This window comes from Limanda limanda, chromosome 4 (assembly GCF_963576545.1).
Source record: "Limanda limanda chromosome 4, fLimLim1.1, whole genome shotgun sequence".
Classification (NCBI taxonomy): domain Eukaryota; kingdom Metazoa; phylum Chordata; class Actinopteri; order Pleuronectiformes; family Pleuronectidae; genus Limanda; species Limanda limanda.
In genome coordinates this window covers 13159998-13174997 of record NC_083639.1, presented here as the reverse complement: position 1 = coordinate 13174997, position 15000 = coordinate 13159998, and the positions used below count along the sequence as shown (strand labels likewise).

Below are 15000 nucleotides of genomic sequence, written 5' to 3'. Positions count from 1 at the left end.
TTCCTGTTATTAGTGCATGTGGAAAAAGGACCGTGATGACCTTGAAAGAAGACCTCTGTCATCATTTCATCTTTCCTCTGTGAAACACCGCTAACACACTCCTCATTAGGCATCGCACCTCAGTACAGTTTCAGCCTTGACCAAAATGTTCCCATAGCCCAGAATATTGATGAATGTCAGCAAATGTCAACCTGGCTTATTGTCTTACGTATACCTTGATACACAGTACTTACTGATTGAGATGGCAATTTGCTTTTAGACTATGAGATACTGTCTCTTGTACAGCTGCCTTGAATTTCACACGGATGCCCTCAAGATAGTTAATAAAAAAAAAATTATCTGTAGAATATCTTATTTTATAGGAAAACTTTTGGTGTTGGTTCAGAAACCACTTCACTGGCACCAGTATTGATATATTTCATGCCCAGGATAATACTTCCAAACAAAATGTTAAAGTATAAACCCCTTTAATTGTTGTTGATTTCCGCTTTTTCTACACATGTACACACTATTTTGTATTTATGTCATCATCCTCTGTTGGATGGAGTCTTATCCCAAACTGCCTCTTCATCTTTTCCACCTTGACACTGTCATGGGAATTTCTCAATAGTCAAGCACAAGTCATTACAATTGTTCTCTCTGGAAGTTGAATTCTACATCTGCAGATGGGCATCACCGTACAAAACCATGGCAAAGATTTCAGGAACACATGCTATCGATTAACCTCTTTGATCATTAGAAATAGGTGATCAGTATCCTGTCTCCTACTCTGTCTCAGACCCCTTGAGTGAAACATCTGTTTTCAAAGATCTCTTACCAATGTTTTACAACCCACTCACATCCCCTGTCATGTGAAGTCATTCTTAGGTGACCCTGTGAGTGAGGAAGTCATGTAACATCAGTTGCTTGAGCAGCACCCTGATATCTAAGGGAATCCATTTGCTCATCTTTCTATACATCAAAGTGGTTCCTTCCTTCATTCATTGCCCAAATGGTAAAATTGCTGTCACAACACTCAACTCTCCCTCTATGCTTTTCTCACGTCCACCTCACTCCTCACCCTCTTCTTCGTCCTCTTCACTGTTTCCGATCTCTCTTGCAGTGTCTGTGAGCTGACGACATTGTGACTTTTTATGAATTCCAAGTGGGTTTTTGTCTGGTCATGCTGAGGCAGTAAATTTCACCATCTCTTGTGCTGTAATTGTCAACATCAGATTTATGGTATTTTAGAAAAGACATTAGGAAAAAACGCATACAGCATGTTTGCAATTTAGTTTTAGCACCGCAATCAATACAACCTAAGTGGGTATAACTTAAGCTCTCCTCTCCTGTTCTCTCCTTTACTCTCCTCTCCTTTCTCCCCCTTTTTCACTTTTGGGTTTTGATTCCTTCCTTTTTTCTTGTTTACCTCCCGGCAATCTCCTCTTCCCTCCTCTCCTCTCCTCTCCTCTCCTCTCCTCTCCTCTCCTCTCCTCTCCTCTCCTCTCCCCTCCTCTCCTCTCCTCTCCTCTCCTCTCCTCTCCTCTCCTCTCCTCTCCTCTCCTCTCCTCTCCTCTCTCTAGTGTCTGTATGGCTGCTACGTCCACTCCTCCATCATCCCCACCTTCCATCGTAGATGCTATTGGCTGCTGCAGGTAAGCCCACCCCCTGTCCCACCTTGCCTTTTCTGACGCATACAAATCACATTGTTGACAGTGTTTAAATTGTGGAAATATTTGGTAAATATCTGTCATATCATAACAAATAGTCATTCTGTGACATTTATTCCAGCTATGTTAAGACTTTATTCACCACCCGACATAAAACTGGACAACCAGAGAATATATGGCATATTACAGAAGTGTCCGTTATATTTTCAAAACACTAAACATTAAGCTAAACCATAAACCCGCAATAAACATCCTCCTCTTTTAAATTATTGAGGCAGATTATATACGGAAAATACTATCAGGAAGCTAGGCCCATAATAAAACTTGATGTTGTGTGGCTGAGTGGAGTGGCCTACTCACAAACAGTTCCACGACTCGAGTATAGCAAGAATATGCTCGGCCCGCAGGTCTTGTATAAAGCTCACATAGTGTTCAGAGCATTTCATTGCCTGAAGTTGACTGTGAGTTCCAGAGCACAGTGTGTTATCTAACCCTGACTCCCAATTCTTAAGGAGAGCGTCAAGGACTGGGGTATTACTCTATGTGGCCCTCTCAAGGAAAACACCCCGGAGCTATAAACTGCACACACACACACACACACACACACACACACACACACACACACACAGACACACACACACACACACACACACACACACACACACACACACTCTCACACACACACACACACACACACACACACACACACACACACACACATAATATCCACACATGCACAGGTGTCTCTTGTGTATTAAGGCATGTGGTTTTTCATATAAATGTTTGACTCACTCTACTGCTCATGTGAAAGACAACAGATAGCAGAAGCTGCACGCACAGACACACACATACACGAGCACACACGCACACATCTCTACCTCTACACTCCATGCAAGATGGGGTCACCAGAACCTCATCATCTTCAGTGACAGGTTCCATGATGAATTTTCAAACAAGCCTGTATACATTTACACTTCCTCTCTCCTCACATCTCTCCGTTCGTTTAAAAAGGAAAAATTGAATACCGAGCAATGTTCTTTTAATGTATGTATATGCATATGCATTTATGTAAACTCCACCAGGATGTCCTGCATAATTATGAACCTTACAAGGGAGTTCCAGCCACGGACTGAAAATTCAATCTGCCCTAACCTAATATATTTTCTTTTTCAGCATGCCAAACTAGTTAGATCCCTGCAGTCTGGAAATATTAGGGGGGAATTCTTGCTTTATGTGAAATGTGCCATTTTCTGCTCTTGCACATATATCAAAACACATCAGTGAGTATGATCGTAAATCAGTCTGTGAGTGTTGTAACACTGCACACTGTGGTGCTGTAGCAGCCCACTGTGCCATCCTCTTTTGGAGAGAAAAGTGTTCCACCTCAGCAGGTCCTCCCTCTCACCTGAGTCTGTCTACTGAATCTTTAATCAAGAGGAGCTTCTCTCTCTCTCTCCCGCGCTCTCTCTCTCTCACACACACACACACACACACACACACACACACACACACACACACACACACGCACGTGAACTCACCTGTTGAATCATTCATGGGGTCAAAATTCCATAGGTCTGCTGGTGGCCTACAGTATAGTGAGAGCTACTCTGAACCGCTCTCTCTCCCTCTCTTTCTACACACACACACACACACACACACACACACACACACACACACACACACACACACACACACACACACATTCCTACACAGCCTCTGCAGGGTTAGAGAGAGTGATGAGTGGGCTTGAGCTGTTAAATCTTTTATGGGCAGGTGTGAGAATCTTATCTGACACGCCACATCCGACCTCCCTGACCTCCACGTTCTCTCCTGCTTTCCTTTTCCCCACCATCCACTTTTTTTTGTAAATAGACTATCATTTTACTCTTGCCCTCCCTGTGTACTGTAAGAACAATGAATTAATGAACACAGGGTTGTGTTACACTAACTTCAAGTGCATGCATGTCTCTGTTTGGTGGTGTTTTGTGCCCTTGTCCTGTAGAACCCAGACATTGTGCTGGTGCACTACTTGAATGTACCGGCAGTGGACGATAGCGGGAAGCCATGCGGCCCCGTCCTCTGCTCTATCAACACAGACAGGAAGGAGTGGGCCAAGTGGAGCAAGGAGGAGCTCATTGGACAACTCAAACCCATGTGTGAGTTAGTGTTTACTGCCATTTCAGCGCTCGCCTCCCTCCTACTCCAGAGATCTCATATTTCAGCCCTCACGCTTCTCCAAAACCCGGGGGTTGTGAGTCACCTTGGCTCAATAACAATACCACTTGTCATGGTACAGTAGTGATGAAAAAGATGATGACCCTACACAAGCCAAGCTTCAAAATGAATCTGTAGGAAACCAGTGTTGTAAATCCAAAACAGATCATTTGCTTCACTGGCTTGTTTTTAGGGATTTATAAACAACTTGGCAGCGGAAAGGGGGGGGGGTCTGAAACCATGCCATTGCTTATTAGATGAGACAACAGGTGCTTACAACAATTCAGGGGAGATGATATGAAAATGTCTCTTGCATGAAAGAAAAATATCCAATTTTGTAGGTGTTAATAATTTAGCTCAGACATTTTATAATTATGTTGCTCAATGTAAAAATAAATAAATGAACCAAAAAGCAACACCTGAATTTACCCAGATAGGTGTTTTCAAACATTGGCCTTCTTATTTAAATTTTGATTAAAAAAAACATTTGGAACATCAAGACTCTCCTGTGAAAACAGGACTTAACAAGCAAGTGATAGATTCCTAGAAAAAAAAGTGTTCTTTTACAAGCCGCCTTTCAATGAGACATTCAGTATTAATTTAACATTCAGCCAGGCTATATGCGGATAGGAAAGACTTGATGGTTCCAACAGTCAGCGCCATGCTGCCACCTAGAGGCAGACAATCATTGCAAACAAGAAAGGGAAGAATACAGGGAAGGAAGACAGAGATGCCTGATATATCCGGCATGTATTATTCATAGCTGAGCATCAGGGAGTAGATAACTCCAGTACACATACTAACACACGTAGACACTCAGACTTACCTAATCTCATCCATCTTTTGATCTGGTTCAAACAGGCGTATAAGGATAGCTGCCCCAAACTAAGTGGCTTGTTGACTTAAGTACTCCTTGAATCGTCTCCTATCGGAATCGAATCCCCTCCTGTCTGCCCTAATTGCTCAAACAAAATAGCGTTTTTTGTGTTTTTCTCTTTCCCTAGCTCTCATCTCTCACACTGACTTGATCCTTCTGTAGTCATTGGGATTTAATGGGCATTAGGTCTCTGACACTTCAACTCTTTGGTGTTTGTTATTTTACTTTGGCTTAATCCAGAAAATGTAAATGAAGTCTAATTTGGAGACTTGAAACATATGGTTAAAAAAAATGTATGTAAAAAAAGAAAAATGTTTTGATTTTTGAACATCTGTTCAATTAACTCAGTTGTGTAGTGTAGACTCTGAACACTGGAGGGCGCCGTTACACACTGTCAAGTGTTAGTGAGGCAATTCAACCTTGCTTTACAGATTGGCATAAATACAAAGATAATATGATCACAGTGTGCTTTGTGTACAAATGGTGTTTTCCTCTGCTCATCTCTTCTGTCAGGTGCTGGAAGCAGCCTGCATCAGAAATGTTCCAGCGTCAAGCAGCGCATCATCTCATCCAAGCAGGAGTCCGGGGCAGCAGCAGGGGGGGGATCTGCGGTGGGTACTGGTGTAGCGGCAGGCCAGAGAGCCGAGGAAGCAGATGGCACGGAGGTCCAGAACAGCGATGTGTCAGAAGGCCAGACAGAGCCCAGTCCTGCGGGGGGCCGGGGCAGAGTGGGCGCAGGAGAGAGGAGGAACGGCCGGATAACCAAAGCCTCCTTACTTCCACAGAGCAGCATGGAGGTGTCCTCTTCCACTTCCAACAACCAGGTGGAGGTCCCCGACACCACCCAGAGCTCCCCACTGTCCATCACTAGCGACATGGCCGACAGTCCTGCCCTCTCCATTCCCGCGGGTCTGTCACAGAGCACCGCTGTGTTCATGTCTGAGGTCACCACACTGACTGGGGATTCGGTTTACTCTGCTGGTAACACCCACCTGCTGGCATCTGCCCACGAGAGCACCACCGCTGGCATCCTGCTGGCCGTGGCCCCCGAGAACCAGAGGTTTGCAGCGTTTCCTGCTGGGGTGGGCTTAGGGGAGGGAGGGGAGCTGGTTCTGTCCAGCTCTCTCGACTCTGGCGGCGCAGTTAGCATCCCTGAAACCGTCATGACCTTTGACCCCGACTGCTTCCTCAACAATCCCAAGCAGGGCCAGACGTACGGTGGCGGCGGAGGGAAGACAGAGGGGTGTAACGGTGACGATGGAGGACTCCACTGTTCCCCCAACAACTTCCTGTACAACCCAGCCCTCGTCCTCAACATCAAGACGGAACCGGTTCCCCTGGAGCCGCCGCTGGCCACGCAGAGCAGCTATGTAGGAGAGGGAACCGGCCTCAGCCCCAGCACCACCCTGGAGCAAATGGACTTCAGTGCCGTCATGTCATCCGCCTGTGTCACAGGTCTGAACCAGACTGTGCACCACCCCTCCCCAAGCCTCTTCCTCCAGGGCTCGCCCCAGACAAGCCAGCCCTCTCAGCTGCAGACCAACGGTACGGAGGGAACCCAGGACTCGGGTGAGGCCCAACCATACCTAGGTCTGCCCACAGTGCCAACAGACTCTCCGGTCACCAACAGAGATCCGCGCACACACCTCCACCAAGCCAGCCCGGGCCAGCAGGGCCTGTGTGGAAGGAACGGCCAAGGAGCAGCAGTGGGCCCGTTTCCCCTGACAACCACACAGGACACCACCGTGGACCAGTCAGGCAGCAGGGCACATCGAGAGATGGGCGGCTTAGACAAAACTTCTGAGAATGGAGGAGAGTTACTGCTCAAGCCCGGGGATCCTCACGAGGCCTACGCCAGCGTGGACGCAGAGCACTACCTGCAACCCACAGATGACCACGGAGGGGGAGAGGAGGGAGGAGGAGGGGGAGGGGAGAATGAGATTCTCTGTAACGGCGTTAGTTTGCCAGGGGCCAGCAGCTCAGTGGGGGCCAGTCCTCAGTCGATAGGTGCAGGTCCGAGCATCGAGGGGGCGCTCTACAGTTCTCCTCTCCCTCAGCAGGGTGGGGGTCTGTCGGCCGCGGCAGCTGGGGCGGGATCAGCCATCAGCCTGGAAGGTTTCGAGGCTTCATTTGGAAGCCAGTTCTCCGATCTCATCAATGACTTCATCTCAGTGGAGGGGTCCGGGGGCGGGGTGGGGGCAGCAGTCACTGGGGTCTTGATGCCCCAGGAGGGGGCCGCAGGAGAGGAGCACGGCACAGCGGTGGGCCACCTGCAGGGCTCGGAGGTGGAGCAGGGAGCTCTGGGACTGCTCCAGGAGACCGGGAGGCTGTTTGGTGTGACAGACTACTCCCCAGAGTGGTCTTATCCAGAGGTTAGTAAACCCAACATGATTATCATTCATTACTTATTCATAGTTGCCTAACATAAAAATCAGTCCTTGGACCACATGATTGACAGCGGCTTACACTGATGTTAAACAATGAAATTAACTTGAGCACAATCTGTACTGATACCGCCGGCCTGGCTCTGTGTGGTCATTCAGGAGCCAGAGTGTCTCAGACTCTGCTGATTGGATTTTGATGAAATTTCAATACTACACCGATTCCCCTGGGTGGCCTCGTTAATGTTCCCATGTACAGCCTGTTATATTTCACACACCAGTTCTCCCACTGAATTATGATTGAATGTTGGAAACATGCCACGTAACAACCATCAGTTTTAAAAAAACACCCCAAAATACTCTCTCCCAAAGACTCTCCCAAAGGCTGGTAAATGGCTTTAAAAATTCAATATTTTTCATTGTTGTGTAATCTAACTTCATGAGATCAACATTTGTGGGAAACAATATGTTGTCTATGAATTATTTTTAGCCGCACTTAAGAGAACACATGGCAGTGTCTCTCAGACAACTTGGATGAAGGAGCCTTAAAACCTCCCGGGGCTGCTACCAGGCCTTTTAGACTCGTTAGAGAGTCTTCACAGACTCTTTGGAGATATGTCATTAAAAAAATATTAATTATTTTGTAAATGAGGCAGGATATTATATCTATCAGTTCAGATTTATATAACAGAAGATAAAAGGTTTAATTTTTAGGCCACTGTATCTCTGCTGTGTTTTTTTCTGACAGGTAGAATAAGGATACTTGATAGAAACAAATTTTTCTGCAAACACACATACACATGTTTGTACATCTATCTTTGTGAGGACACTCATTGGCATAATGCATTCCCGTCCCCCTTACCCTAACCTGAACAATCAAAACGAAATGCCTATCCCTAACCCAAACCCTTACCTTAACCTGATTCTAACCTTAAAACTAAGTCTTAACCCTTAAACATCCCATTAAAAGTGGGACAAAAAGTCCTAATAAAAAACGTCCTCACCCTGCAGGTTGTAGGCTAAAAATGGACCCCACACACGCACACACACAGTCACACATGTTTCAGACACCCTCACTGACTTGGAGACATTTTGTAGCAGGTCAATTCAGAAAAAAGCACTCCATTGAGTGTCTCACTCTCGCATTGACTCCAGTTTCTCTTTGTATGAATGATGAAGTAAACACTTGCAATTGCAGATTTGTTGTAGACAAAGAATCTGTTGTGTGACCTGAGACTGAGGCCTGTGCCTTTGTGCTGCAGGGCGGAGTGAAGGTGCTGATCACAGGTCCATGGTTGGAGTCGGGCAGTGAGTACAGCTGTCTCTTTGACCACATCAGTGTCCCAGCTGCCCTTATCCAGCCGGGGGTGCTGCGCTGCTACTGCCCAGGTAACACACCTGTGAATGCACACAGACACACACAGACACACACACACACACACACACACACACACAAAATAGACTGTCTATAAAGATGGATGACATGACAGCTTCCCAAAAGTGAGGCCAAAGCATCTCGATTGCAGAGCCATATAAGACATAAATCCTGCCCCCTCCATGTTGGTGGATGGGACATGTATGACCAACTAAGCAGTCAAAGTACATTTGTTTTCAATTTGTTTTCAATCGTTTTTTCTCTAAGGTGGTTGGGTTAATTTTTCCAGTAAGTTGGTTTGAATTGCTTATTTAATGCTATGAAAACTGGGTGAAATATGGTGATTGACAGCTGAGACAGATCAAGGCTGTGCATCGATTGCTCCATTCCCGGATCGCTAATGTGCAGACTTTGGGTCCAAAAGTGCAAGATAGCAGCGTTCATGCACAGGATATTTTAGCTTCATTTCTGGATAGTGGGAGGAAGCGGAGACACGTCTTCCATCTCAATAGAAAGTCTATGACTCACACACAGCTCTCTCCTCTTATTACTGACTCATACATGCAAAAGCAATATCCTTGATTCTAAAATTTAAACCTTAACCCAACCATTGCTCCATCAATCCCTATAATGAGCAGTCTGTAGCAAAAAGAGAGATGTCGGCTGTCTCTTTTATACTAGAACATACATATAAAGATAATCGATAGTAGAGACATTCTCCTGCAGGCAGATAATGTACACAGTGCTTGACATGGTTCTTAGGATGATACAGTGTGTGATACATGAGTCATATCCTCCTACAATAAGTGTGATCAGGGGAGAAGTGTTTGGCAAATAGTCTCTTTCAGGCACACATGGGTAAAAGTGACACTATGATAATTCACATATTGTCCTAATATGCTTCGAGGGGGAGATCTGTCTCTCTCTCCCTTCACTGGAGCTGCGTTCAGACATGCAGATCACTCTGGAAACCCCCTGCCACACACGAAGAAGACACCGGCAAAGATGTCATGAGAGGTTCTTGTGATAAGAGCCGATGCCGGTGTTGATGTGCTTTAAACAAAATCACGTGATCTCTGCAGCAGAATTATTATGTTATTTCCCGCCTCTGCCTGCTGCACCACCCCTCACCTGAACAGTGTGGGGAATATGTTGTTGTTGTGAATGCGTGCGAGTAGAGAACCCCCTCCTGCGTTGTGCATGTGTGAGAGACCCACTGCGGAGAAAGTCCGGACCCAATTCTCCGGAGATTCATTAAAAAGTCATGTATGAAAAACGGCTTTAATCAGTTTTACTAACACCTTACCTCACATCTGCTTCCAGCCCATGACACTGGCTTGGTGATGCTACAGGTAGCTATGGGTGGTGAAGTCATCTCTTCCTCTGTGGTTTTTGAGTACAAGGCGCGTGATCTTCCTGCCCTGCCTTCTTCTCAGCACGACTGGCTGTCCCTGGATGGTGAGAGAAATTTGCTTGTGTATTTTGACTACAAGGGGTGTCACAGCTACACTTCTGCTGGCTGCTGTTATTTACTCAATAAAGAGCCCGAACCATAAACTGGAGGAGACTTGTGCATAACTGCTGCATTGTGTGCCTGGAGTGTTGCATGTGTCAATAACAAACAAAGCAAGGAGAAAGAGAGGCCCTGTTCAGACCTGGTAATAACGTGTTGCATGTGTTGGCGTGAGGAAGGAGGGGCTGAATGAATGAATGAATGAATGGGTGCAACTGCGAAGAAAGATTTGTGACCCAAATCATTTCAAACATGCTCTGAGTGATTGGATTTTAAGATGCATTCAGGATGCATTATGCTGCGTTTAGACCTGGATTTAGTGCTGAGGATTTGTGATTGGATCACTCAGGATGAATGTTAATGACAGAAATGAACGGGGTCAGAGAGAGAGAGCAAATGTGTGCATCTTTCAACATTCACTCTACTGTTGTATTTGTACTCCGAAATAAACCTCAAAATATGTTCGAAAATGTAACCTTTTCCCATTCTTACTTAAGTTATTTTAAATTCTCACTGACTTACCTTTATCCTAATTTTGATCAGCTTAGCTTTGAGAAAACCTGTTGATGTGTGTGCATGTGTATATTTGTGTGTGTCACTGTGTAGCTCGTTTCTGTTGCTTTTTGATATGTACTGAGATATTTAGTCCACAGCGGCTGATGTACAAACAGAATAGTGACATTGCTGCTGCTGCTGTTGGGCTGAACTGTTCTTCTGTAACTGCAGGCAGCTATATTTCCTACGGTCGCCCTCTGCCTTCATGCAGGAATAAAAGGTGTTGAATTGCACTGTCACCTGTTCTTTTTAAACTAAGATTCATAAAGGATTAGGATTTGTCTTTGTTGGATTTGTTTAAGGATCTTAGTTTACTGTGGAGTCCAACTTAAGTGTTTGGTTGTTGGAGAGGACTCTGAAGGAGATTGTTTAGTTCGAGCTGGAGGTGTTGATCTTGTGTGACAGTTAAAAAAAAATCAAATTAAAAGTTGCTTGAAGACGTGGACAGTTAAATGTACTTTTTGCATTGTACTTTCAAGTCCTGGGGAGTTTGGCTATATATGTGTGTGTGCACAGCACCAGGGGTGTTATAGCCTCTGTGCGCAAATATCTCTTGTGGTGCAGCTGCAGCTCAGAAGCACACGGGTCTCCTCAGTGAGGCATGTCCTGGGTTACTCTGCTCACCCCCCCAGTCTCCGCGTTGCGCAATGCGGCAATGCGGCTCCACAGTCACAGCAGGCTGGCTGTTTGCTGGAGTGAAGGGCAAGGACTTCAAATCACAGTCGCCGGTCCATTTCTAAGTGCATGTGTTCGCCACCACTGCTTTACCCACACACCTTATAGATACATATTTATTTGAATATAAATATAGACTGAGAGAGAGAGAGGCTGTGTGTGTTTGACTTTCAGCGGAGATCGCGACACTTGGATACGCGCTCTGCTCATTTTCGCTCCGCTCCTTTGTTTGGCCCCAAACGTGCAGCCAAGCGCTCCCCGAAAAGAAAAAAATATATAAAGAGATAAATATTATTCTGAGTAAATATGCGTCGGTGCACGGAGTCGTCACGTGCACGTTGCTCCAGTTTATTCCGTGTGCGGTCTGTTGTTGTGCCGATGACGACCGAGCCTCCTGCAGCTCCGAGTCTGGCGGGCGGATTTGAAGCGCTGCTCTGCGAGACACAACGTGGAGACAGCTCCCCCGAACCCTCCCCCCTCTCACACAAGCTCTCTCTCTCTCTCTCTCTCTCTCTCTCTCTCTCTCTCTCTCTCTCTCTCTCTCTCTCTCTCTCTCTCTCTCTCTCTCTCTCTCTCTCTCTCTCTCCCTGTTTCTCTCTCACTGCACTTAGTTGTGTTTTGCTCGGTCGGAGTGGGAATGTGTGAGTCTTCAAACTAACGGGGTTTGAGCAGAAGCGGGAACAAAGCGAGCAGCAGATAAGAGAGAGAGAGAGAGAGAGAGAGAGACAGACAGACGCTGTTTGGGTTCGTAGCTCATTGGATTTTGTAAATTGATCACAACTTCAAGACGCGCTCTTTTTAATTGGCGTTCAGGTCTGTGTTGTTGTTTGTGGAAGTTGTTTTTGTCGCCGTGTTGTTGCAGATAAATGTACCTGTTGTCCAATTGTATTCTTCAGAGCCGTAAAGCTTGGCGCTACTTTTGCATCCCAGGATTGATGTTAGTAGTAACCGACATGTGGAGCACACGCAGCCACTGTCTGGCTCAGACAAAGGGACCGTAGCAACGCCACAAGTCTTCCTTCTCGTTGCACGCTATAAATGTTTGAGCTGAAATCCAAGCGACTGTTTGCCTGATGTTTGTGTTGCGTTTGCGGACCTGAGGATCAGCCTTCAGTCTTGTAGTTTTCCAGTCGACCTGTTCTGTTTCAGCACCAGCAGGAGTGGACAGCGCCACTTATCTCCACAACAACAACTGAAGGGAGGCTAACGTGGCTCCGGTAGAGGAGGCCCACATAATGATAACGGAGCTTCAGTTGCATGGTGTTGATCACCCAGAGCTTGAACACAGAAAACACATGTTTTTTAGATGTTTGTGTTCACGACTGCAAGTTTCTGGACTGAAAGTTTAGTATCTCAATCTGTTGTGTATCATTTTCTAATTAGGCCTATGAACAAAAGCATAGATGTTATCTGTGTGAACCAAATAGGTTTAGTTTAATAGACCTACTGTTGCATCTACTTTGTAACTAAAACTATTCCAACAGGTTGTGTCTGTGCTAAAGCCACAGTTTTAAGGAAAGTGTAATAAATGTAAGCTGGTTTTACTAACTATTTTTTACTAAGAGCCGTAATAGTGGTTTAAAATAAATGTAGTACACAACGTTTTTCTACAAACATGTTGCCAGAAGAAAGAAAGTATTATCAGGGGAAAAAAACATCAACTGAACAGAAAAAGGTGTCAGTGTTGGTCAGTAAATCAACAGGTATCTATACAACTGAAAGTAACCCTGGAACAAAAGCAGCTGGATTTGTGTTAAAAAGGACAAAAAGTGATCTATAACTGGCATAGAGTGTGTCACCAAAGTAACTTACTTACTTGATCAACTATAATTTATTTATCTTATGCTCAAAAAACATTTCTAAAATTGCATTTAAGTAACATCTTAAGTAAAAATATGATTGCATGCCACTGTCATACATTTTTGAGTCCTACAGTGTGTTATAAAGGAGTTTCCAGAGGACCGGTGAACTTTCTCATAGTGCAATGAATTGTGGAATAGAACATCACATTTTATGGGCATATTTTAAATTCACCAAACCATTTTTCTTTGTTTAATGTCAAATTTCAATTAATCTCGTCAACTTTGCAATCAAAATATTATGTATCAGTTAATAAAGTTTTTCAAATTCATTACACATTCTAATGCACTGTTTGTGAATGTATGCGTGTCTTTGGACTGGTCTGTGTATGTGTTTGCATTTGCTGCATCTCATGTGTTTGGCAGGTGTTTTGCTTTGTATTCAGATGAGCTGTATTACTGAGACTCTGCTCCGCTTCTGATTGGTGGAGCGGAAAGGGAGGAGCCACAAGCCTTTGTGTCACTGTTGTGGCTCCACCCTATCAGCCCAGTGAGGCTGCTGCAGAACGCAGAAAGAAAAATTGGAGTGAAATGAGAGGAGGGAAAACAGAGAGACTGAGTGAGAGAGCAGCAGGTGGAATGACATAATGTGCACTGCAGCAAAACTGCAGCAGTACTGAAACAAAAGGGTCACATTCATACAACCTCAACACGGACAAGCAGGACATACATTTGTTGTAAGATATGCTCTATTTTCTTACACACACACACACACACACACATTTTACTTGGTTCCCCAGTTCCCTAGCTGATATGGGGATTTACAAGATTCCAGCCCAGATATACTCTCTAGACTGCAGCCCCAAGAGAAGAGCTTATTTCCCTAAGACTCTCAGATCAGGATTTACTAAATCATGATATGATTTTGCTTTAATACAACAAACACCTGGTTGATGCTTACAACTGCATGTGTGTCACGCCTTCATTTCTGTAGATACCCAGTTCAGGATGTCTATCTTGGAGCGTCTGGAGCAGATGGAACAGAGGATGGCTGAGATATCCAATCAGAACCCCAACTCAGAAACCATGGCAACCAAGGGCGGAGGAGTGGAGGGGGGAGGAGCCACTGATCAGCAGTCTCAAGTAAGGCAGGAGGAAGTAATTCAGTTAGGCTTTCAGCTATGCAATTTAAACTGTATCAAGTGAGCAGAACAGACCACCAGCATTAAACAAAATAGGCATTTTGGTTTCAGTTATTAAAAGCAAGTCTTGAAAACTGTGTGTGAGTTATTGACATGAATTTAAGGATATAAGTGAAACACCTATAGAAGTGACATTTTTGTAAAGAATGAATCTTGAGATTTACTTACAGCAAAACATGTGAAACATAATGCATTCAAGTTTTAAAAAAATACCACAAACTTAAAATTCAGAGAGGTGTTGAAGCTGGTATTTTCTGAAATAGTTTTATTATAACAGAATATACAGTAGACCTCACAGTGCAAGCATTTCTACCAGGCGTATAGGCACTGGATTACCTTACATTTCAAATGTGATGCTTTTATTTTATAATATATGTTTGCAAGATCCATAGGCTCTGCATTTTATTTAACATTAGACTTATTGTTAGTAAAGGGAAATGTTTGGACACCTTGAAATACATTTTGAAAAAGCAACAAAATGCAGAAAAGGATTGACTTGCTTAACTCATTACACTCCTCCTCCAATGTTCCAGATTCCTCCTGATCAGGGTTCATTTGAGGGTCGTGTGGTGGTGGTCTGTGAGAAGATGATGTCTCAGTCGTGCTGGGCTTCTTCCAATCAGCTCATCCACAGTAAGAACTCCAGAGGAATGACCTTACTGCATCTGGCTGCAGCTCAGGGCTATGCAGGGCTCATTCAGACACTCATTCGCTGGCGGTGAGTTACACACAAGCACGAGAAACACCATCGTGAACACAC

The 15000-nt window shown here is 44.8% G+C and overlaps 1 protein-coding gene across 1 annotated transcript in view; it reads left to right on the top strand.

The window, feature by feature from the left end:
• The window catches only part of LOC133000373 (calmodulin-binding transcription activator 1-like), a 49310-nt gene that overhangs the window by 29905 nt on the left and 4405 nt on the right, over positions 1-15000 (top strand). Inside the window, exons 6-12 of the mRNA XM_061070295.1 lie at positions 1563-1634; positions 3652-3805; positions 5254-7112; positions 8384-8510; positions 9820-9954; positions 14033-14181; positions 14774-14958. Of these exons, the coding sequence (XP_060926278.1) occupies positions 1563-1634; positions 3652-3805; positions 5254-7112; positions 8384-8510; positions 9820-9954; positions 14033-14181; positions 14774-14958 (2681 nt within the window). The remainder of the gene's footprint in view (positions 1-1562; positions 1635-3651; positions 3806-5253; positions 7113-8383; positions 8511-9819; positions 9955-14032; positions 14182-14773; positions 14959-15000) is intronic.